The 25967-nt window shown below is 40.5% G+C and overlaps 1 protein-coding gene across 1 annotated transcript in view; it reads left to right on the top strand.

Moving 5' to 3' along the window:
• Window positions 1-25872, top strand: part of LOC139615435 (voltage-gated inwardly rectifying potassium channel KCNH7-like) — a 36459-nt gene extending 10587 nt beyond the window's left edge. Inside the window, exons 4-15 of the mRNA XM_071473441.1 lie at window positions 4358-4798; window positions 6006-6217; window positions 7931-8356; window positions 10319-10718; window positions 12407-12606; window positions 14160-14412; window positions 16904-17109; window positions 17289-17376; window positions 17549-17710; window positions 19286-19442; window positions 21818-21998; window positions 22553-25872. Coding sequence (XP_071329542.1) covers window positions 4358-4798; window positions 6006-6217; window positions 7931-8356; window positions 10319-10718; window positions 12407-12606; window positions 14160-14412; window positions 16904-17109; window positions 17289-17376; window positions 17549-17710; window positions 19286-19442; window positions 21818-21998; window positions 22553-22864 — 3038 coding nt within the window. The 3' untranslated portion in view covers window positions 22865-25872. The remainder of the gene's footprint in view (window positions 1-4357; window positions 4799-6005; window positions 6218-7930; window positions 8357-10318; window positions 10719-12406; window positions 12607-14159; window positions 14413-16903; window positions 17110-17288; window positions 17377-17548; window positions 17711-19285; window positions 19443-21817; window positions 21999-22552) is intronic.
• Window positions 25873-25967: the final 95 nt, after the last annotated feature.

Here is a 25967-nt window from a genome sequence, read left to right as displayed (position 1 = left end):
AAGGGCAGTTGGGTAAATGGATGCCTGCAACATCTGTTAAACACTAATTAAGCCCTAGAACGTTTGATTCAGTTCCCTGTCTTGCTCAGTGTAACTTCCAACCATGATGCAACTTTCCATTATTTAGTTTGCATTATGCACAATACATGATCAGTACAGCAATAAAATACATTGTGTGCATGCAAGGAGGGAATGGTCAGCTTACATAACCTTATCTAGTTAAAAATGTAGAATTCTTTTTATCTGTTTCATGTCTTGTGGGAGAGCAGCATATACTGCACTCCTCATTTTTTATTTGGATGTGTGTCAGGAGGTGTAAATGTCAGTGAGACTTTCCTGCTCCTCCCTGATTGGAGGCACTCAGCATCTCTTCTCTGACTGGGGCTCAGCTATCCACTTCACTCAGCATGAATTCCTCCAAGGCACTGTCATTCGGCTCGTGCTGTACTCTGTGTATTTAAGTGTGTGCGTGCATGCATATGCATGTGCACGTGCATGCATGTGTGTGTCTGCTTTTGTGTGTGAGTGAGTGCCTGTGTCTGTTGCTAGCACTGTTAATCAGAGTTGATTGCTTGTGACCATCCGGCAAGAGCACCTGTGGGTAGATGGGTAGATAAACATATGATGTGACTTTAGATTAGAAAAAGTCCTGACTACATGCACACATCACACTTAAAGTATGACCTTACCATTGTCTTCGTCTTTGAGAAGCCCCTTGATAACAGCAGGGAATGGAAGTGTAATTTTATGCTGTACTTGGTGTGACTTCAATGGGATTTTAAAGACGTGATCTTGTGTTGAGGCTGCATGCAATCAAACTACAGTATATTATGTGCAGATATTGTCTTTCATATTGACCATTTTCACGCCATGTATTCAGTATTTGTGTAACAACACTTGTACAATATTTGACTGCATTTAGATCATAACTAAATGCTTAAAAGTGGCACTAGAACCCAAATGTAATCTTTTTCAGGCTATCAGGCCTTAAAAGTATAATGACAGAAGGAAGCAGAGGAAGTGACACGTCACTGATTTAAAAAAAGTAACCCTTTTTTTAGCATTTCATTTGAACTGATCAGAGGGAACATTTCCCCATAGCCTGGTCCTACATTTTATTGTAGCAGCCTCTGAAAAGGGATTTTTGGACATTGGGGTGTATAAGCCAGCAGGTGTCGACCAGCACAATATTGAACCTGGAAGAGAATTATCCCTCTTTCCCTGAGCTGCCACCTAGAACTCACCGTTCAGCAACTTCAGCATGCCTTCAAGGCTCAAAACAAAGACAATAGAACTGCACATTAGAAAGATACACTGTCCTTAGAGATTTGTTTTTACAGTTTAATTAGTGGCTTAATACATCATATATTGTACAATACAATAATACATTTTGTTTTAGAAATTCTATTGTAGAGGTTCTCAAACATGCTTAGCTTCTGATTTCATACCAAGTTATTCCAACTGTTAGACTCCTGCTGCATAAAATGGAAATTAGTTTTTACAGTCAGTGACAAACCCTAAAAGGGTTGATGGTAGCCTACATATGAACAAGAACTAGCTAGATTCTGAGTCTAACACATTTAAGACGCTGAGTAAATATAGGAATCTGACACTTGGTTGACACAATGGACTTCTATCCACAGGTAAATCAGGAACTTTGCCTTCAGCCTCAGATAGACTTTTTCACCACAACTGTCCTGTACACTGTCCATATATCTGTCAATGCCACATCCATCCAACAACATGCTCACAGTTCAATCCATTGCTTTCCTGCAGCATACAAAGGAGCATTTAACTCATTTACACTCAGCAGAAAATTGTACCAGTAACAAGAATAAATATATATTTTTGTAGTGGATCAGTAGACATATCTACAACAGTATCACAGGAAATCAGCCATCTTTTTAAGACATTGTCAGTCACTGCAGTAATAGGGTATTTAAATTACTAAATCACAGGCAGTTGAATGTTCTGTTTTATCCTTAAAGACTTTTCATCGCTGATCCAAGAGATATAATAATCAGTGTGCTCGCTGGTGGGGGGATCGGGTAAAACATCAAGGCCGTATACAGTATGAGTTGTTAAGATCACGTGACAGTTGTGTGAGTCAGAGTGAATTAAGATTAATTAAGGTGTGAATTGTGAATGAATTGTGAAAGTTTTGAAACCTGAGATGTCAAGACAGCACTGGGAGCTTTTAAAGCTTTTGTGAAAATAACAGCAAGACCTAGTCAAAACTCCAGAGCAGCACTAAAGGGAAGAGTAGATTTAATAACATAGTCAGTCTATACCTGGATGAAGTTTACAAGAAGCTAAGAAGGATCCATAATAAACATCTTTAAACCCAGCAACGAAGGCAGGCACCTGCCCACTCTGATGACCATAAACCCAAATATACACACAACAATAATCATATGCAAGCAGTTAACAAGCCCAACACGAGAAAGACAACTCCTCAGGTCTAATCACTATAAACAGCAATAAAAGACACACCTTTAAAGATGGTTTTAAAGAGGAATAGGCAAGCTACAGTTTGTCGCACTGGAACAACTATTCCTAAACAGAGGGAGGTGGGCTGCGTCACCACTTAAAAACTTCCTGACATTCCTTTTTTGACTGTACACCTTAATTCATATGTAACTCTTACAGGAGTTGTTAGTAAGTTTTGTTATTGCTACATAGCCAGCATTAGCATTTACAGCTGTTTACTTAACAGTCTGTAAGAAACGTTGCGATTTCAGCGTCAAACTTTATTGTCTTGTAAATGCAACAATGGCAAGAAACCACGTTCCATGGCAGAGAAAACTAGTCTCTTTAATTTTACCCACTCTTACGTGACATCAAAAAACCAATCCTTGGATGCTGCACCAATCATGAAGCCCCTTGAGGTGACATGAGTTCAAGATATACAAGTCTAGTTGTCTTAGATTTGTTCTAATTTTACTATATCTGCCTAAAATATGTCTAATGGATTTTTACTCATACTCCATGTTATTGAAATCAGTTTTGGTTGCCTTTGGTTACCAGCAAATTTTGAAACATCTTTAAAAAAGACTAAGAGTCAAACAGCCATGCTAGCGGCTCTGAGAGGCTGCTAGTGTAAGTACCACACTAGCATGCTAACAAATGCTAACATTTGCTAAGTAGCACTAAGCACACAGAAAAGCTGAGGCTGATGGGAGTGTCATTAGTTTTGCAGGTATTTGGTCATAAACCAAAATACTGGAAAATTTCAAAAATGTTGACCTCAGGATGGTGTAAGAAAAAAAGTTAAAGGATCACCACAGTTCTGATCTGAGATGGATGTCTGTAAATATCAGTAATCCATCCAATAACTGCTGAAAAACTTCACTCAGAAATCCGAATGTCAACTTCGTAGTGGTGCTGGAGGAAAAGTGATGATTTATAATGTATTAACTTTACAGGCTCAGAAGGGCTCAGTTGTGATCTTTGGTACTACAGTGAATTACATTGCACAAGAAGGATATATCTTCTGCAATCTGTTTTCCTTAGGCTACTCTAACAACAAACTGCATCTTATTGGGTTTATGTGAGCTGCACTTTTTCAAGAGCATTTTCAGTGCAGATGCCACAGTCTCCCTGCAGAGAAAAGACGGGAAGGTTGTCCATATCTCCTGCCAGCTCAGGATGTCATGAGGTTCCTCTCCAGGAAACTTGTTGAGTGTCATTGCTCTATTGTAAGCTTCTATAGTTGTAACATCAGCACATTTGGCTAGGGGATGGAAACAGATGGCTATGATGTTATGTAAGGAGGGTGCTGAGGGATGGGTGCCTCAGGAGTGAGGCAGGGTTCACTTTCACCCTCTTTCTATTGTTAATGAGCCAAAGCTTTGCTCTGTCCTAAGAGGTCATTAGCATTGCCACTGTGTCCACTGTGAAGATGTGGCTATGCACAAAAATTGGGTTCCTGTCTCAAATCAATGAGGAAGAGAAAAGCGATTACACAATCTGCTCCTTCTCATCCTTTTAGGCGCTGAAAATGGATATGCTTCAATAAGGCCAAATCATTTGTTTTTCATTTTGTCTAAATTTTAAAGTTTAGTGCACCAATCCACTAAGACTGAACATATTTAATAAAAAGTAGAACACAGAATATGCTGCCATCAAATACATACATGCGCACACACACACACACACACACACACACACACAGAGATAGATAGATAGAGAGAGAGAGAGAGAGAGAGAGAGAGAGAGAGAGAGAGAGAGAGAGAGAGAGAGAGGCTGAAGAAGCCTCTAACCATGCATGAGTTGATGCTTTTGAGATAATTTTATTTTTCAGTGATGTGTATCAAAAATTTAGCAAGACCTCATGTCATTTCTTCTCAATTTCTAGGGAGGAGTAGATTCTTCCGCTTCCGCCAGGCCGCTTTGAGCCTTATGAATACCAACAAGCAATCCCTTCCGCAAGAGGACCCAGATGCTGTGATGGTGGACTCACCCAAAGAGAATGAAGACTCAGTGGCCCTACAGAGCTTCCCCTCACCCACCAAGAGCATTTGCAGTCCCATTGAGGCAAATGACACACATGCCCTCATAGGCTCAAGCCACCATTCTTCCCAGGCAAGCATCGGGCCCGAACCACTTGACCATTCATCCCCTAAGCTCCCCTGGGAGAAGCTGTACCAGACAGAGCCGCACCAATCCTCTACCTCCCTTTCAAACACCTTCCCCAGAGGCAGCATCAGCAGCATGAGGCGAGCCTCATCAGTTCATGAAATGGAGGCCTATAGCTCCAATTCAAAAAGCGTATTCAGGGATCGGCATACAAGTGAAGGTATGTAGCCTACTACAGTGTGCAAGTAAAACTTCTGTGATTAGTATACAATGCCACATTGCACCAACCTATCACTTTATTTACTGAATTTGCATTTGAATGGAGACCAGTGGGATGAATAACGCAATGTTCAGAAATAATGTTTAAGAGATAGCATTTTTATTCAATTACTTTTGCTCTATATGTGTATAGGTTTATTACAATGTTTATCTTTTACTTTCTCTGTCCACACAATGCTGCCTTTAGACAATGGTAGCCATGTCAGAGGTAATTGTGTATTTCTGCACATGATTTCATTGCCCAGTGCTATTTTGAAGCATGACTTTCAAGCAAGGCAATCAAGCATAAATGCTCTTCACCGATCCACTTTGGTTGGATACTTTGAATGGGCTTACTACACTTAATAATGTGAAACAATTTTATACTGAGACCAATGTAGTGATTATGTCACATGAACAGTCTATAAAGTCATATAACGTAATCACATAAGCCTCATATCTGCTGTCATCGTATGCTAATCATTGCTATTAAATGAACCTGCATGAACACATGCTTGTATTATGTGATATCATTGTAGCTCTCCAAACAGGCTAATGTTCCTCGCTAGGCTAGCAATTAAGCATACAGTATCTGTAGGGAAATCCCTGACAGCTGCAACTTCATGTTAAAGAAAAACTTGTATTCAAAAGCTTACCACTCCGCCATACTGTTAACATTTGACATGCTTGTTGATGCATCCATAAACAGTGATGCATGCATCAACTAATGTTATAATACCTTAGTACTGTGGTGTTGTGGAAGTATGATAGGCTGCAACTGTACAGCTGGCTACATCAATACATCTACATTTTACGGAGCAGAGCGCTATGACAGTTTTGCCACCTCAATATCTAAAACATGGAGAGAAGGTCAAATTTGTGAAATGTTCCTTTAATGTTTGTTTGCTTTTAAATCTGAAAACTGTTCATTCACTAAAAATATTAATTGTAGTAAATGCTTAATCTCTTCTTACCAAATCAATTTTTATAACCACATCATTTATATATTGACTTTTCCTTTTTCAGAGCCATCAGGTAGTGAGAACTTGATGAATTTGAAATATTGTGTAAGATTAATGGCCAATCTTACAGCATATAGTCAAATAAACCAATATATGATAACTTTACCTAGGGTGCTAATGTGACTGTTATTTGTTCTAAACCACCAGGCCCTTTTAATCACGTGAAGTCCAGCCTGCTTGGCTCTACCTCTGATTCTAACATCAACAAGTATAGCACCATCAACAAGATCCCTCTGATTGCACTCAACTTCTCTGAGGGGACTGATAAAAAGACTCATTCTCCGCCAACATCTGAGAAAGCCATTATAGCACCAAAGGTCAAAGACAGAACTCACAATGTCACAGAAAAAGTCACACAGGTGAGTCGGGATGTTCTGCTTTGTTTGATATTGCAGTATGTTGCAGGGGGGTCATTTTGAAATGTATACTTGCATAGGTGACACAAAGGCGAGTTTTGGTTCCAATTATCAAAAGTCCTTGGTTCTGTATTTCAAAGAGCACAATTGGCGGTGTGTTTGTGGTTGGGAAGCTGGCAAAAGGATAATGTCCTTGTCACTGCACTAATGAATCCTAATGTAGTCACTGGCTGGGGTGCCTCCAAGGAAGGATGTGGGATAGCGTGATACACTGATACACAGCACATGTTACACCCTGCCAGTGAACTTTCCTGCTGGCAGGTTAAAAAAGCAGCTGGTGATCTCATGTGTCACGTAGGTAACACATGGCTGTCTGCTGCCTTCCCATGTCAGCAGTGGAGCAGTGACATTAAAGGAAAGAGAGAGGGGTAACTGGGCATTGGAGATAATATTGGGGGGAAATTTGTCATCAGCTATGGGTAGCAGAAATGAAATAGAATTTTTCTTTTGGTTGATAACACCCCAGCAGACAGCAGGGATTCAGTTTACTGCTCAAGGACAATGCAGCAGTCCCAATACTTCCTGTCATGTGGCTGAGACAAGGGCTATCCAGTGGCAGTGGCAGAATTCCCTTTTGACTAGACTAGCAGCACAGCTGATGCCAACATATCAAGGACAGATAGGAGTCCAGATATTTAACACAGTCTCAATAAACCACAACAAACGCCTATGTTTCATCGATATAAAAGAGAAAGCCAAAAATGTATATTCTTGTGTTCTGGGGTTATCTTGAATCATTCTGACAAATACCAGAATGTGCACAAATATGCACAACAAATTTGAAAACTGTGTGAAGGTCACTTTACTACACAAAATTAATACTGCCAATACCCCCGGGGCAATGTTAGCGACAACCAAGCACAAGCGAGGCCCAGGAACCTTATATTTAAATGTCTTTCAACACAGATTTCTCATTCATAAATAAAGACAAACCATCATCATGATTAAATACCCTCTCTCCCTGCTGACTTTAGTTTGGAGTTTGGAGACACCGCTGAGATGTGAACACTGCATCTACTTCCTGACTGCTAGCATGGGGAAATATATAATTCATGTGTTGAAGATGGGAGGATGTGCTGAAATGAATAGAAAGACCCGTCGCCCTCATCCTCACTCCTGCACTATTTTCTGCCATAAGTAGAGCCTCTCTCTTTGTCTGCCCATGCTTATTAAGCCCAAAAACAGGGGGCAGCTCGGCCTTCCTGGGAACACTGAATAATTTACCATACAGTCCAGTTCATATGGTGAAATTAAAACAAATGTTTGCTCACTAAAATAAATGAATAAAATATCTATGAGCCCAAATCTATACAACTTTTCTCCATCTGTACAGTAAAGTGCTTACAGTTTTTCCAGAGAGTACAAAATATACCTCTTGCAAATGTAGAACAAGTCAGTGGCAGTCATATTATCCATGCAGATATGACATAGGCAATCTGCTTGTCATACTAGAAGAGCTGCCCTTACCTAATACAGTTTGACTGCAGAATGCTTACTTTAGGGTGTCACAATTTGCTGCAGTCTGTGAGCTGGGTGAATTTCCTGGTGTGCTTTACCAATAAATATTGTAAAAATAAAAAAGCAAACCTGTCTGTGATGCTCAAAGTGGAGCAGCGTAATCAGGTGGTTTCTGACCCTCTCTTACCATTCCTCCAGGTCCTGTCACTCGGAGCTGATGTGCTGCCAGAGTACAAACTCCAGACAGCCCGCATTGACAAGTTCACCATCCTGCACTACAGCCCCTTCAAAGCCGTGTGGGACTGGCTGATTCTGCTGCTGGTCATTTACACAGCAATCCTCACTCCCTACTCTGCTGCTTTTCTTCTCAATGACCAAGAGGAGCAGAAGAGACGTGAATGCGGATACTCCTGCAGTCCTCTTAATGTAGTGGATTTAATCGTGGACATTATGTTCATCATTGACATCCTGATAAACTTCAGGACCACTTATGTAAACCTGAATGAGGAGGTGGTCAGTCATCCAGCTAAGATAGCAATTCACTACTTTAAAGGCTGGTTCCTTATAGACATGGTGGCAGCAATCCCCTTTGACCTTCTTATCTTTGGCTCAGGATCCGATGAGGTATGTTCCCTCTAATGCATGTTGGTTTTTTTTTTTTACCTGATTTCTCCCAGGGAGCTTTACTGCACATCACCCAGTCATGCTTGGACTGTTCTGTTCTGTTGCGCTGATCCATTTACTAAGTCCAGACTTGTGCCCCTGGGCCACTACTTAAAGCCTGAATCGTCATGTCTCGGCTCTGAAAGGATTACTTTAAATTGCATGTTTTTTTTTTTTTTCTTTTTCTTTTTCATTTTTCTTTTTTTTTCCTGAATGGCCCTCATTCTAGAATACATTACCACGGATTAATGGCTTACCAAATGGCAATCAATGATGCATTTATGTGAGGAGCAGGCCAACAGGGCTGTGTGCACAGCTTACATGCAGATGTGTGATGGCCATTGGTAGGCTGGCTGCCAGGCCTCCTGGCTTGTTTGTTGGTAGGATATGTCCCCCTCAGGATCTGGATCCACTTCAGTGCTTTATCGTGCTTTGTAGGCACTCCATTACACCAGAAAAGCTCCTGATTATAAACCATAATCATCTTTTCCACCACCGCTGCCTCTGCTGTTGCTACTGCTGAGTCAGTTCAGTGAGTGACAGCAAATCAAAGAGGAAATGGATGTTTGTGTCTCTGTAGAGACAGTAACAAATAACAAATCCGTCCTTGAAAATTTGCACAATAAGTCACAAGTAAAATATATTCTCCTTTTCCACGCCATAGCTATTTGACACCATTAACTTCATTTTCATTTGAAAAATTATCTTAAGAGGAAAACTCTCTCTGGTCTGTACATAGATTAACATATTCTGTGATAACATGAAGATACATTACTTCTAAATATAGTTCTCCAGCTTGTTGTTTATACTTTTCAGACTGAGCATGCAAAGTCCTGCTCAACTGCAGCCTCATTCAGAAAATAAAAGCAACTGAGAGCGGCAGATGGTTTCCACAAGGCTCATTTAATTTAGCAGCTTAATAAGATGGCTTTAACCTACAAGCGCTTAAGTAAACCTTTTGATTAGAGCAGGGAATATATTTGAAATAATTTTCAATCATTTTCTGGCTGCTTTCAAAACAACTTAGTCTTGCCAGGAGATTGAACATACTGTGAGGAGTTTTATACAAAAATTGGCATCAAGCAGTGTTTTGTTAACAATAATAATTATAGAATTTTAAAAAAGCAAAAGATTTATTTCAAGCGGTTTCACTGTGACTACAGTGGAAAAGAAGTTGAGTGCTTTGTCCCCACTTGAACCCCTAAATGATGTTCCCATTAGCGAGAAAGAGAGAGAGGGGAGGGGGGTTGAAGGGCTACAGCTATATTATGTAATTACTTGTGCAGGTACATTTAAGACTGAATCAACTTTAATTAGATTGTAGTGTGCTTGTAGCTTTAACAAACGTGAAAAAATATCAGTAAAGAAACAGAATGTGGAAGATCAAGCACAGGACTAACAGACTTGTGAAGAAAGAGATTCTCTCTCATCTGCAGGCATTAACTTTATTTTTGAAGGCCTTTCTGTCAGGGAGATAAGTGACTATGCTAATGGGAATAGTGGTTAGTGATTCTTGATGACACAAAAGCAGCTACAAACTCCCAGGGACCCACTGATTGAGTGTTACTACCCCTTCAATGAGGATTCACCTGTGGCCTCCTGGTTTCTTCACTTCTGTGTTAATTTGCAATTAACCAAAGTGCTGTGGAGATAATATCTTTTTTTTTCAGCTGTTCAGAAAACTCATTACTTTAGTTTGGCAGGTGGCTGTCTTGATTTCTCACGGCTTTAATTTGTTGTTAACATGTCAGAGGCAGTGCAACAAATAAGCTTGTTTCTTGATGAGAGAAAAAGCATGATAGGTGAATACTGAAATGAGATACAAGTTATTGTATTATAACACTGTATAATTATTGTTAGTCTGAAATATTAACATTACACACACTCTTTCTAATAAAATGCAATGCTGTATATTTTGTTTAGACTACCACTCTGATTGGCCTGTTGAAGACAGCTCGGCTGCTGCGATTGGTGCGTGTAGCCAGGAAGCTGGACCGCTACTCTGAATATGGAGCTGCAGTCCTCATGTTGCTCATGTGCATCTTCGCCCTCATTGCCCACTGGCTAGCCTGCATATGGTACGCCATTGGCAATGTGGAGAAGCCCTACTTAGAGCACAAGATTGGCTGGCTGGACAATCTGGGCGTGTCCATAGGAAAGAGATACAACTACAGCGATCCTAGCTCTGGTCCATCTATCAAGGACAAGTATGTCACAGCACTTTACTTCACCTTCAGCAGTCTGACCAGTGTGGGCTTTGGAAATGTTTCCCCAAACACCAACTCAGAGAAGATTTTTTCCATCTGTGTCATGCTGATTGGCTGTGAGTATGTTATGTTTTTTTTGTTTTTTTGTTTTGTTTTTTTTTTTCTTTTATTTTCTTCTAGCAAAACTTTATACTGTTTTTCTCTGGCATATCACTTGAAATGGTTTAAACTCACAGTATGTAACTTCTGCCGCTAGGGGTCCCTCAAGCAAAACAATAACAAAAGACGGTGTTGAGTGACATCATGAAATATGGGCTCATGGGAGTTGTTGTCTTCAAAACCATTGCTGTAAACTTCTCCCGTTTTGGATTTCTTCAGTGTCAGTTATTCAGGAGGTTTTTACCTGAAACTGAATTATCTTCAGAGGTCTCCTCCTCTACAAAATAATCAGACCCGGTGATAATAGCCGCTAAAAACACTGAAAGCAGTTTCACATCAGTATTTCAGCGATGCAGGACATCGGGGGAGGGTTGGGACCTTAGACTGCTAATCTAACTAACTAACTGCTAATTTATGGACAACGTGTTCAGGAGGTTTTTTTACCGGCAGCCAAATGGTCAGCAACAACCGGACCAACATTAAAACAGGTAGAAACACCAAATAGAGCAGTGTCACGCTAAAAATCAGTGATTCGCAGACGCTGTAAGGTGGACTTAGGACATCAGAGAAGAGTTGGGAGCTAAAACTGCTAATTTACCGGCAGCCGAATTATCCGCAGAGATGTCCACCTCCCCGCAACAACCGGTCCAGGGGATTAAAACCGGTAGAAACACCGAGTCAAGCGGAGTCACTCTGAAAATCAATGATTCGTCAACGGGATGGCTGGAAACTGAGACTCCTTACCTTTGTTTCTTTGATAATTTATGAACCAGATGTTCAGGATTTTTGACTGGCACACCACGTAGCCGTATCCACCAAGCAAGCAAGTCCCGGGACTCATTACTGCGTCTCACTCCCCTTCTCTCTATCACTCTTTACTGTTTTTTTTCCGGCAGCCGATCAGCAGAGGTGTCCCCCTCCATAACAAACGGTCCAGGGGGTTAAAAGAAACAATTAATAAAGCAGTTTCACTTTAGAAACCAGTGATTTGTCGACACTCTCCGGTGGACACAGGGCATCTCAGAGTTGATGCATGAACATCCATGAGTGGATAAGACCTGAGCTGCCAGCAGCCTGGCTGTTTTCTCTGATAACTCAAATCCAGACTTCCGATGACTAAAATCCTTCTTCCGGTTAAAATATATAGTTGGAAACGACCAAGGTATAAAAAGTGTATTTTAAATTGTGGTGTAAAACAGAATAAAAATCAATTTTGGGCTTCTGGCAAGCAAACAAAAAAGCAACACTTTTTTTTAATCTTTATTGAAAGCTGTCAGGGTAACCACAAGTCCAGGCATGTGTACAGGGAATGTGACATCACTGACAGGCGATTAAAATTAAAATCACTATTCCTCTGATTTGGGAATTGCTAGAAACATTGTGTATAATTTGTACATAACTCAAAAAATATATAACATATGTCTAGTCCTTTGTAGACATGTCAGTGTGGAAAACTACATATGATAAATTTATGGCATAAATGTCTATAGTAAGATCCTGTACAACAGATTATCTGTGTTTACATTCATTCTAGTTAACAGTGTGTGTGTGTGTGTGTGAGAGAGAGAGTGAAGGCAGTAAAAAAATGCAAAGCAGTCAGTAGATTGTAACTCTTCTCATTTATTGATCACCGTGTGTGTTACAGCTCTGATGTATGCCAGCATTTTTGGAAATGTCTCTGCCATCATCCAGAGGCTGTACTCGGGTACAGCTCGTTATCATGCTCAGATGTTGCGGGTCAAGGAGTTCATCCGCTTTCACCAGATTCCCAACCCACTGAGGCAAAGGCTGGAGGAGTACTTCCAACACTCTTGGACCTACACCAACGGCATTGACATGAACACGGTAAATAAAAATAATCAGCACATCTTTATTCCACTGTAGCTGGATAGCATGTCAATCCAAAGCTAACTAAAGTTACTGATTAATAATTCATCATCATTTTTGCAATACTCTAAAAAGAGCTTTCTTTCCCTTGTCTGCTTTTCACCTGGATTAACATCTCTTCATTGGTAAGAGCAGGAGGTACATATTTTTATTTGTTGATATTTTCATGGTAGCATTTTTAAAATAACCCCTCATTATTACCCTATGTACACCATAAAAATTAGAAATCACCATCAGTTATGCATGATTTTTGTTCTTGTGCATAGTTTCACCCAATAGCAAAGAAATAACAAAGAATGCTTATCTCTGTAAAAAAAACAAAACAAAAAAAACAAAAAAAAAAAAAACCCAAAAAACTATATGTCTGCATTGAAAAAGGCGCAGATATTGGGCTACTGTCTTGTCTAATTTCAATATCCATCTGAGATTTTATTTGCAATAATTTTATCAGTTTTTATATCTCATGAATTAGCTCCTCTTCTATCACTGTGATTTTTTTATGTAAGTTATTTACTGTACTAATTTTTGAGGCATGCATAATGCACACTCTGTGGAAACTAATTTCTCCCTTGGGGACAATAAAACCATCTATCTAACTATGGATCCACCCACTTAAAAGAAACTTTTAATTTACAACATAAACAAAAAGAAGGTGATTAAATGTCAGTTATTTCAAGTTTATTTACAATATCATAATTACAAAGGTAATTACGTCATAATTTTCTGTAGTCACCATGTATTAACCTTGTAATATCGAGTAGTCAGCAACTGTTTCCCATCCCTGTAATGTATGCCATATAAACATAGAACATAATATATTTTATGAAAGGAGTGAGATAAAACATAAATGTTTACTGGTAAACTCTGCTATTCTACTTTATGCTAATAATAATTTCAACAATATTGCATGCAGTCAGTTCTTTCCTTTAAGGTGGGTGCATGCATCAAAAGTCTGGATTTAATCCTTGGCTCCAACAAATGAATGGATTTAGGGTATAAAAATGGTGGCTTCATTCTCGCTCGCATTTATCACACAATACACTTCCTCCTCACTCCGATATTATGTGGATCAGAAAAAGACGCTAAGCCAAAACTGAGCAGGTATCGTGCTGTGTGTTTAGCTCAGGGGGCGGTTACATAAATTCAAGTAGCAGTTATTTTTACATGCTACATTTGTATCAGCAACTGTTCCATCTTGATCATTACTATGAATCTGTCTTAATTAAGAAGAATAACGGTGTCTACGTTTTTCTCATATGAGACACTTAAGATGTATTCGACTGTGTTTAATGGGTCTATGACTCTGACGTGTTTGTTTTCATACCATGTCCTCATCCTTGTGCTGTTGTCAAGAATAATTACAACTTCTCTTAATAAAAAGTACATTCATCTTAACGCATTTGCTGCTCACAGAGTCCACTGGGTTGAAGAGCAATTATCTAAATGCCTCCCTTTGAGGATATCAAACCAAAATTGGTGCATTTTACTCACAGATTTTCTCTGCATCATAGGTGTTAAAAGGTTTTCCTGAGTGCCTGCAGGCAGATATCTGCCTTCACCTCAACAGGAATCTCCTTCACAACTGCAAAGCGTTCGAGGGAGCCACCAAAGGCTGCTTGAGGGCCTTGGCCATGCGCTTCAAAACCACTCATGCCCCTCCTGGAGACACCCTGGTCCACAGTGGTGATGTGCTCACTGCTCTCTACTTTCTGTCCCGCGGCTCGATCGAGATCCTGAAAGATGACATCGTGGTAGCAATCCTGGGTAAATACAACACCTTGTTGGTTTTATGTTACTGCCATTTCATCACATCCAGGGGCAAATTCTTCAGTCAACTAGACAAATTGCCTGGCTTTTAATAAGTAATTGATGAGGAGATACTGTGATGTATATCCTTTAGGAAAACTTAAATTGTTATCGGAAGAGCAGCTTGAGCACCAAGATGGATTCTTTTAGTTTCACCTTTAGTTTGCAAAACCTCCACCATCCACTTAGAGGTGTTAGGTGTGAACAACTGTAAAAGTCACCTCCCTGTTGGATAGAAGATCTCTCCGCTGATTGTGTGTTGAATGTCAGCATCAAAGCTGGTGAGACAAAGTAAAAACCCTTATTCTGCTGCTTTTGGTGACGTCTTCTCTTAAAAAAGAAAGGGATGGTTCAAAGTTATATTATTCTTATTGTAATGTTGGTTTGGCAAGTCTTTGCCAGTAAATCTTTTAGGTTTTGTTTTATACAATCAACCAGGGTTAGGGTTTATGAAAAGGTTACACTGATACCCACATGTGAAATCAGAGCACATGCTTGTTTTGAGGATCTAATATGTGCATGAAAATATGTAAAGTATGCTTTACATCATGTCAGGAAATTGTTAGAAAACACAGAGTGGGCCTTTAATACAGGTGTGGGATTCCACGATTGGCTTTTTGTTAGGGGTATTAAATATGTAGTTTGTTCTGATTGATTGAAATATTTGAATTATTGATTGAGTTAACCACCCACTCTGCTCAGGACGCTTGATACTCACAAATATGTTGAGAATCTGCTGTCATAAGCTCCAAAAAAGACAAGCAGTGGATTTTCCCAATGGACTCCAACTATTTAACCACAGTAATACTTACAAAGAGGCTCAGTGTGACTTGTGTGCACATCAAAGAATAAACAGTTATAATCGGAGTCGTTCCAAACGTGAATAATATTAGTAATAAGTCTTTACAGCAACTAAACCACATCATGTTCACACACTTTGGCAAGAATAGCAAGGTGTGCCTGCCTTCCCCCCATTTATGTCCTCTGGGCAAAAGCGCTGTTCATGTGACAGGTTTGAGACTCTGACATTTCTATTTAAGTGGCTCCATGAAAGGTTGTTTGGCAATTTCAAAGACCACAGTGAAAAAGCTGCCACTTTTTTGACAGCACAGGGAAATTAGTTAAGGCTACAAAACAGGAATTATAAAAAATGTCAGTAAAAGACAGCTCCCACTAAAACAACTGCTCGCTTTAAATTTGATATAATATTTTACCTTAGTAATATAATGATACTGAATAATGAATACTCATAACTCTTATTAGAGTATTGGAGTATTTATTTTTTTTCTACGTGGGTAAACCACAACCAGGTGCTACAGGCCAAGCCTGGATTAAACCTGCCATTATTCATGAGATGAATGCTCTCCAAAGCTGCACCTGACAGAATGGGGTTTAAGCTTAGCAAAAGCTGCTGCATCACACAAAAAATTAACAAACACACTGGAAAAGTCACTGATCTCATAGATAGATCATCCCATTTGTATTTGATACTGACATAATGCTCCATCAGCACGATTTTTGCTCCAATTTGTTTGTGGAAACTTGTATCTTGCTAGATGTGTTTGACAGCTACCAAACTGCCCCAGCCTGTAACAAGGTAGTGGTCAGCCAATGGTGTTAAAGCATTTTTCTCTTGTAATGATATCGGGTCCAACAAGGCTAATAGCATTGTTCCACAGGTGAGGAATTAGCCTCTTCCAGTGCCATCCAGGCTAATGACTATCTAAATCCTTGTGGTGAGAGCTGTGTGCGCGGGAGAGATACACCACTCTGTGTGAGGCTGTCCTCTGTGGTGGAGAGGTGTCCGGTGCATGCTGTGAAAGGCACACTGGCTGCCAACATATCATATCTCTTTCACCTGAACCCCTGCTTACAGTGTTGGCATTTAGTGTACCAGGGGACCAACAAAGGGATTTTTCATGATGGCCTTTAAACCGGACCTCCAGTCCTCTGCACAATGGACGCTCATTTCAGCAGAGAACAGTTGGTTTGAAAACTAGATTTTATGACTTGCTGAAGAACTGGCTTCATTATGTGATAGCCCTTATCAGCACAAGTCCCTTCCTTTGGAGTACACAACATGTAAAGTGTGTCAGTCACAATCAAACCCTCGCACATCAAAGATGGTGTGAGATAGCAGTTCCTCAGCATTAATAATGGATCAAAGATGGTAAGACAACTGATGCACAGGCCTTAGGAGAACATCTTCACAGAGAAGGGAGTCTGTTTGATTTTCATTATCCACAAAAACAAACACGTCTGCTGCCCTTTAGTGAGAGCCTTAGGAATATCTAGATAAGTCCCCATAGAAAACACAACACAAATTCTCCTCTACAATATGCAAGAATACTTGCATAAGTCACTGCAGGTAAAACTGAAATTTTTCCCTATTCCCAGTGAACCGTTTGAGAGGATTTATTGTCTGTGTATGTGTGTGTGTCACTACCAGGAAAAAATGACATCTTTGGAGAAATGATCCATCTGTTTGCCAAGCCTGGAAAGTCCAACGCTGACGTGCGAGCTCTGAGTTACTGTGACCTGAGCACCATTCAGAGGGAAGATCTGCTGGAGGTGTTAGACATGTACCCAGAGTTTGCTGACTGCTTCTTCAACAACCTGGAGCTTACCTTCAACCTCAGAGATGAGTCTCCCAAGGTAGATGATATTACACTGATGTGAGCTACATCTTCAGCCAGTGCTGTTTGACAAGCATTCACATTGTCATGATATAATTACTTAAAATTATAAATTCATCCCCTAGAAGTTTGAGATTAATAAACACGTACCATTAACTGTTCTAACTAACAGATTTTAATTCTCACATTTTTTTGCAGGCCTCTAGTTCCCAAGGCGATGATTCAGATGGAGAGGGCACTAAAAGCATTAAAAGAAGAATCTCCTTCACCCCAGATGTATCTAAAGGTAGGTTGAGACTAATCTGCACAGGTCCAGTTCAGCTTTGTTCAGCTTCGAGGTTGCGTATTGGTCCTTTATTTGTTATTGTTCACAGAGCGGTGCTGGCTGAGAACATCTGTTCTCTGTGGAATAGAGTATTGTGTTGTTCCGCTAACCACTGTTGATTGCCATTCTGCAGGGGAAAACAAGGAAGTGGTTAAAGATATGGGGAGGGAGAGGGAGTCCAACTCGTGCCTAAAGAGATGTTCAGGAGTCCTGGGTCCCTCTTCACCCACTCCCCCAGTCCTGGACTCAGATCTTATTGTCAGAGACAGCTTGGAGAGAAGTCCATCATTTGAGGGTAATATATCATGTTTCACTAAAAAAAACAATAACTGGCAGTCAGGGGAAACCAGTGGGGGATCATGTCATTGTTACTGCACTACCAAAAGCAAATGTATGGAGGGCTTTGAAATCTTCACAGGAATCCAGGGCTGGTTTGAGTAACAAATCTGTCCTTGTCTTTGTGAAAACACTGCACAGTCGTTTATAATAACAATTATCTTATCCTTTGTTTTACCAATTGCAAGGTTAAATGGTAGAATTCACATTACAAAGTAATTAACCAAGAATGTGTGCTTGCATATAGCTGATTAGTCAGCGTAGTTGAAATGAATAAGAAGGGTGCTTTTTTGCATAGTGCTAATCTGAACATAGCATTAGGACTAACAAAGAACACGGTGCAGGGGCATTAACCATTCCTAATCAGAGAGGAGAAAAGGGAAAATGCAATGGTTGAGTTGAATCACAACAATAGTTTGATATTATCAGCATCCAATTATTATATAAACAGCCAACAAAACATTACAAGCTACACAAAAGCAGGCTTTATTGCACAGTCATTGGCATTGATAGCGTCATATTTTTAAGATGGTTTTGTGTCCACACCTGTGTACATATCAACAACAGCCAATCCACTGAGCTATTTTTCCACAACAGAGACATGACTGTGACACAGGCTAACGATAAACGAGGGAAGCGATCCAACTCTGCTCATTTCTGAGTTTCAGATGTTCCGTATGTATAAGTGGGCCAAGCTTTAAAGACATACATTTGCAAGACTAAACAGGATTCAGAGTGTCTTACTAAAAGCAGTACGCTTCATGCTGGTCCGTAACCTTTGTTTCTCCATTAAAACAGCCTACAGAAAGTGTTAATTAAAGTCCGATTTTTTTATTCTCCACTGAGCTAAAATATCTAACATACACAACAATAACTGCGAAACTTTGTCTGTTCACCATAATGAGCATCTGATATGGAAATCACAGGGTTTTGTATGGACATAGCCCATTCTACTAACAGGACTCAGTAGCCAGCTAGTACAGCTAGTAGACAGTTGGAGATATGGAGAAAACTGCTGAGTGGCAGAAGGAAGCTATTGTTAATCACTATTGCTGGAAGGGTGCTGAAAATAAGGCCATGTCAGAGGATAGGTAAGTGCCATCCATACTAAAGGCAGGGCACAGGGCAGACAACACTGATGCTCATATCTATACGGCTCATCATGGTAGGACAAAGCCTCCTGCACAGACTGCTGCACGAGATAGTGTAATCACAGGACTACTCACTAGTCATCTATGTTTTTACAATCACAAAAGAGGCTCAACCCATATCACTGGACAACAAGCTGAATGCTACCAGCTGCCCAGCAGAGATAACAGCAGGGTTAGTTTGCTACTGGAAAACATTGCATTAACAATTCTCCCATTACAAGGCCTTGATAAATTACAACAAAAAAAAACCTACACACAGCTCTGCTGCGGAGATTAATTACATTCTATTTTAGTGGGAATTTTTTTTTGTTTTGTTTTAGTGATGACGTTGTTCTGACCCACATGTGAGGATGTAAAGCATGCGTGTTGGTTTGGCTTTCCAGATCTGTGCTGTGATAAATGGGCCTGTAAGAAGCCTACGGACTACCTGGATGAGTCAGCACACTTCCAGGACCTGAGAGAAGATGATAATTCTGCCAGTGAAATCACGTATGGCGAGGTGGAACAGCGCCTGGGTCAGCTTCAAGAGCACTTAAACAGGTACATATCCGTAGAGTCAGCATACGGATTGTTGATCCTCATTCAATTGTTATCAACTATGAATTACCCCCGAATGTGAACTTAAAAGTGCTTCTTTTTTTTTTTCTTCTTTTTTTCTTTTAAGACTCAGTGGTTTCTTTGTGTCACAGAGAGTGACACAGTTGTATCATTTTAGTCAGACAGCTCATGTCTGGGTTGGAATTGCAGCATCTTGGGTTTGTCTTTGACGCCCACTCACTACACTTGCTGTTAGTACACAGTGAAACAGGTTATCAGACCTACCAGGACACTTCATCAAATAATGATGGTTATCTTCTTCACTCTTACCACCTGCAGGATAACTGTAACAGACACATGCTTGACAGAGCACGCTGCTTGTAATAATACAGTAACTTTGATACAGGGACGGTTTTTTTTCTGCAGGTTCTTTTACTTTGTATACTTGACATACAGCAAGTATTATTCCATAAGTAATGGATCTGAATGCGTCCTCCACCACTGTTAGTCTGAGATGGTAGCATTTTGACACAAGTGCAAATTTGACATCAACAGTGTTTATTCTTTCATCCACTGCAGCCTGTTTTACAACTTTGGAAACACCACTGTTAAAAACAAAACCTGGCAGTTGGCTCAAGTCATTCTTCAGCTGGAACATTTGTTTTTCTTACCTTAAAAAGACTCAGGGATACACGAGCAAATGTATCTGTGTGGCTCTTGGTGCTGTCTTATAAACTTCATTAGTTACAGTTGAGTCATGCACCTCTAATGTAGCCTGAAAAGCAGCACACCAGAACACCATTTTGGCCCTGCTCACAGTCCATTACAAATCAAACAAATGGTAATGGTTGGAAATCAGACATATGCAGGATTGAAAAACCAGCCCGTGCAGATATTTGTAAATGCGCCATTGACGCCGGGAGGGCAGGGCGTTTTGATAGTTTTCGTTCAAATTCTAAGGAAGTAACACAATAAAATTTGTTTTTATTCTCACAAATTATCCTACCATTACATTCTCAGTTAGTGACTTAATGATTAGGGAGCGCTTTATTTTTTTAAAGTTGTCACCTCCCACACTGCTAAAAGTAAGCTACACTTCTACTGCCATCACTGGCAGCGTCTAGTTCAATTGCTAATGCACTGTACATGAGTAGGTGGGGGAAGGCAGCAAGCTGGCAGAAGCTGTCGCTGGACTCAGAGTGGGAGGCTGGAGCTGCTGGACGCAGGATGTGCCGCCGTAGAACCGGAACATATCAGAGTTGAAAATGAATTTGAAAAGAGTGGTTTGTACAATTTTACAGTGTAGTACTCAGAATCTAAAACTGATGACTGAGAACAAAGTATATCTGAAACGGCTTCGGACAAAAGCAGAACTCATTGTGATTTAAACAATAAACATGTGAGCGCACTACCTTTCCAGAATGAATACATTACATTTTAGTCTCATCATTTTCTGTAGTTTACTGGTTGGCCATGGTTTTAACGACACACCTGCAGCCAGCAGGCCACCTGAAATAGACACACAAATGAACAGCAGATGGTATTTTTAGCTGGAATTATCACAGACAACGACACACAGCATCAGGGTGCCTGAAACACTGGGCTGGCTCATTTTATTCAGCACAAATAAGACATTTTATCCACTGCACTCAACCTGACCTTGTTTTTTTTTCCCCCCTAATGCTAGCTGGCTGCAGGATGAGCAGCACTTCTCTGTCATTTTGTGTTTTTGTGGCTTTGACTCGTCTGAAAGGATATGACAAGAAAAAAAAAATGTTGGTGTTGCAGTCTCCTCAACCAAATCCTTATGAATAACCAAGAACAGTTCAGTTTGCTGCACCTGCAATAAATATCCACTCTGTGACTGCTTTGCTTAACACATCGGTCTTTACCTCACAAACAAATGCTGCCTCACTACAGGAGCACAGTAAACCACAGTAATTTGACATTGTCTATGTACATTAAATGGACTACAGGTAATTAAAAGGTTATTTAGCATTATCCAATTTTTCCTGATGCCCTAAATATAGAGCTTGGATGAAATCTAGTCATAATTAGATTGACCAAATGAGTGTGATACAGTCATTTCCCCAGTAAACGCTGAATTCACACCTCCCACACAAAGCTCATTATCACTCCTAGCGGGAGCAGCATCTTTCGTCTACTACTCTGGCAAAATGTGTTTCCACACCTTAGCCATCTCTTCATTTGCCCACTGTTGAGGAGCAGAAGCTCCATCTAGTGCTCAGTGAAGTACAACTGAGTGTGTTTTCAGCCCTTAAATGATCCGACATGACAGAAGTATGGATTCATCTCCTCTTCTCTGGGATTAATTTTCTCTGTGCGTGTCTCACTCTGTTCTCTCCGTTCTTTTTGAGGCTGGAGTCTCAGCTGATGTCAGATATTCAGACCATCCTGCAGCTGTTACAGAGACAGCCGACACTGGGACCTCCAGCCTACAGCACTGTGACTGCCAGTCCAGACTATCACAGACCTGCAGTGAAGGTTCAGCCAGCTGCTCTGACTGCAAGCCATTTTTTCAGCCATACAGGAGCTCAAGTAAGGATGTTCTCACATCGTCATTCATTAGTGTTTTCTTTTTCTCACACCATTAGTCAGGTGATTTTTGCACATATGAATATGAAGCATTGTATTTTTTTTTTCTCCACTGAAGTTGAGCTTCAGCTGGCCGTTACAGTCATCCATCACAGTCTCTATAATCTCACAAACTCCCACTGTTTCATAAGGCTGCTTCACACTGATACTGATGAATGTCTTGATGGATCAGTTTGTCTGCCACAGCTTTTGAATTAACATTTGAACATCAGGAAAGAATCTGAGCCTATGTCACATATTTTTTATGATTGTCAGCTTACCTGTTTTCTTTCTTTTTCTTTTCTTTTGTGAGCTTTATTTATAATATAAATATTATTAATTTTATAGTTGTTTTCTTCAGTCAGTTAAACTTCATTTGCTAAGAACAGGTTACCAGGCTGAAACTACATCTTAAATACAAAAAAGTACAAACAATGAATGAATAAACATTATTTTTAGAGTAATTACAAATCAGTTTACCCCAATACTGACTTCTAAGCTTTATTTATTCTTTATAGGGCCCCAACCACAAACTGGAGAGCGCCATTCAGGAATCCAAAGACTCTCTGTCGAGCTTGGCCAACGTGAATGCACCCATCGAGGACAGCCTTACAGCACTGCTTGTACAAAGACATACGGGGCCACAACAGCAGCAACAGCAACAGCGACAGCAACAGATCACAGGGCATCAGCAGTCTGCATTGATCCTTCTTCCAACTGAAACCTCTTCCACCTCCTCCTCCTCTTCCTCTCCATCCCCTTCTGACTCCAACCTCAACACCACTGGACTCCATAGACCTGTTTCAGACCCAGAGTTCCCAGGACCATAAACCTTTCAGCAGCACAGTGTGCTAATATCTGGGTTGTAATGCTGTAATTACTAAGTAGCAACTTTTTATCAGCATGCTGGCACAGACATCTGTATTGTTAATTTGCAATGCCTTGGTAATAGAAATAAGATGCTTTTTTTTTTTTTTTTTTTTTTGTTATGCATGTGGATATAACACTGTTCTCTGCAGTTAACAGTGTCATAACAATGGTTACATATTGTAACAGTAGTTCTAGCTAAGCAGAAGCCCTCTGTTTGAATCCGTAATCGTCATCACTCACTCACCTTTCTCACTGAAAATGTTGATGCCCAACCAATCAGGATGAACCTATTAATTCTACTTAATCAGTAGGGGTGCTGGTTAAAGGGCTCCACCTGGCTGTGATAGAACTAGCACTACAACAGCTATCAAACTAGCCAGGCTTTACACTCTAATGGGATCTAATGGTTTCTGTACTCCTTCCTGTCCCAACCTACAACGCAATGCACAAGTCTATCAACGTTCAGAACTCTACTCATGGAGCCAGGAAAAAGACCTGACACACTTGATGTTCACCCTTGACCTTCCTCAGTCGTCACTTACAAAGTCAGAGGAGCTGACTGACCTACCTCACACTAGGCTGGTCCCACTGTCCACACACATAAAGGATAAAGGCACTGGTCCATCACATCTCCTGGGGTTCCTCTTGCTGTCAGCTGCAGAGCCAGAGAATGTACCTGTGGGTGCTGAGCATTCTTGGCAAGGATCCAGGAGGAGAGAGGGGGGGGGGGACAGAAACTTGTGGCAAAGACAGACAACTTTTCTCAAAAATCCTTTCTGTTCCAGCAGAAGGTGAGGGGGACAGCGGCAGCACACCGAAGTCTCATGACCTCCTCTTAGCACTGAGCACAGGCAGGAAGAAAAGACAAAAGTAAGTCACTTGACAGACAGGGACACAATGAGACATAGGAAACTTTATTGTCATTGTACTTCAAGAACACCACTAAATTACAATGGCACCAATGGCTACCAATCCCCCACTAGGAGTACACCTGTGCAGAAAGCAAGTGAGCGGGACGGGAAAAGTGTTCAATAGCTTTTGCATAGTTAACAGTGACCATTTCATTGGACAGGGATTTGCCAAAAAAAAAAAAACTGCCGACCTTTTTTTCCACCTTTTCACCCCTGTGGTCAGATGAGGGAGCAGTTATCTCCCCAGAAGCTGAGTGTCAACAGGAAAAGCTACTGTACTACGCACTGCCAAAAAGGCGCAATGCAACTGACATCAGCTTCCTACACTACAGTCAGTGCAACGGGCAAGTGGAGCCGGTGAGGCCACGACTAAAGATTGTAAATGCTGACTGGAGGCAGCCTACCGCTGTCACCAAGGTTCTCTGGCAGCTGATGGACAAAGAATTGGTGTCCATGCAATTTGTAAGTGAAGACTGGGAAGCAAGAATGTGAGCCACAGCTAGAGGGTGCTGAATCGCTTTGTGTCCTCATTGCCATCGAACAGGTGTGAGTGTCTGCTGTATATGGGGAGGGGGTTACGCAGCCCGAGCCAGTCGTCCCCCAGCAGCTGAAAACTTTTTCCTGAAACTGAGGTGCTGGTGAGGCCAGAGGATGACAGAAGATCCTGCCTGACACTGGCCAACGTGGACAGTGTCAACAGTAACTGATGAACCTGGTCATCGCTGTTAGAGCTTATTAGAGTCTAAAGCCTGTGTGCGATGCATAGACGGACTCTACCTCTTAGAGGGCCTGAGCCTGCCTATACAAACTATTTTCTGCAGCTATTAGTGTAATACAGCATTATTACAAAGGTGTGAGAACAGTTTTCTTATCCTTAGTTGTATGCCTGTCTTCTCTGAAGTGTGACTCAGGGGTTATGGACAATTGCACTGCAATATACAGTACAGTATCAAGTATACTGTGGTTTTCTTCTTTAAACAATGTGCATTATTTCTGCGGTCACTGATGTGCACCTACTCTATTACATTAAGCCAACAGAACACACCATACATGCTTGTCTAGGCAGATATCGTACCATGCAGATTTAAGAGTATTCTGATGTTATCCCAGAGCTGGGCCTCTGACAAACAAGTATGATGTAGGCATTTCTACAAGGCAGTGCATGTGTTTTATATCTATATATTTACTGTTTTGCACTGCTTATGAGCCCAAAGTAGCACATGACAATATAAAATGATGTCAGCATACTTGTCTCTTTTAGGATGCACTTAGAGGGCATGTTGGGAGCAGAGGGTGGGCAGGGGATTTTGAACACAGGGAAAGTTAGTACTTGTGTATAAACAGGCTCCAGAGAGGGTCTTGTGCCTATACAACCAATCCAAATGCTAAGTCAGCATCTTCATGTATAACCAACCATACAACATCAACAAATCATATTACTTCCCTGTACTCTTTTTGTTGGTGATGTACATTAAAGATATGTTGTTAGACAGATGTTAGAAAATAAATACATCCTATTGCCAGATGTAAAAAAAAAAAAAGTATTTTTTTTAACTGAGTAAATTATAAGAGAAACTCTTTTAGCGAAACAGTAGTACATATGTTTGTTTTGAAGCTGTGGGAGCAATAAATTAAAACACACTTATATTTGTGTCACTGGCTTTCCCTTTTTTTCAAACCATGTGGCCAAATTTACAATAGCAACTGTATGCACCTCTACAATATGTAAGGGATATGAGTATGAATTGACCAGTTTCCGTAGGAAAGTCCTCCTCTTCATTGTCTAAAATTATTGATAAATTAACCACTGGAGCCATGTTTAGCGATACATATTTTTTTCACATTCAGCTTGTCTTATAAATATGTGTGTGTGCAGCAGTAATAGTAACTACACCAATAACAATGGGAATGCTGTTAAATTGCCCACTCAGCCACTACTGAAAACACCAGTGTGACTGTAAAGTCTTTAAAAAGGCCTTAAAATAATTATACCCTTACTGACAGCTGAGCACTGACAATAGTCATTACAGTTATTGAATATTAGAAACATTTGTCTTTAGTGTTGAACAACAGTAAACAGCTGCATATGCTTCAGTGTAATATATTAGGCCTGTGTAGTGTACGGCTATAAATATCCAATACTGACACCTAG

This window comes from Trachinotus anak, unplaced genomic scaffold (assembly GCF_046630095.1).
Source record: "Trachinotus anak isolate AG129_WGS33_773 ecotype Australia unplaced genomic scaffold, CSIRO_AGI_Tana_v1 ptg000001l, whole genome shotgun sequence".
NCBI lineage: Eukaryota > Metazoa > Chordata > Actinopteri > Carangiformes > Carangidae > Trachinotus > Trachinotus anak.
This window is presented reverse-complemented; position numbering and strand designations above follow the sequence as displayed.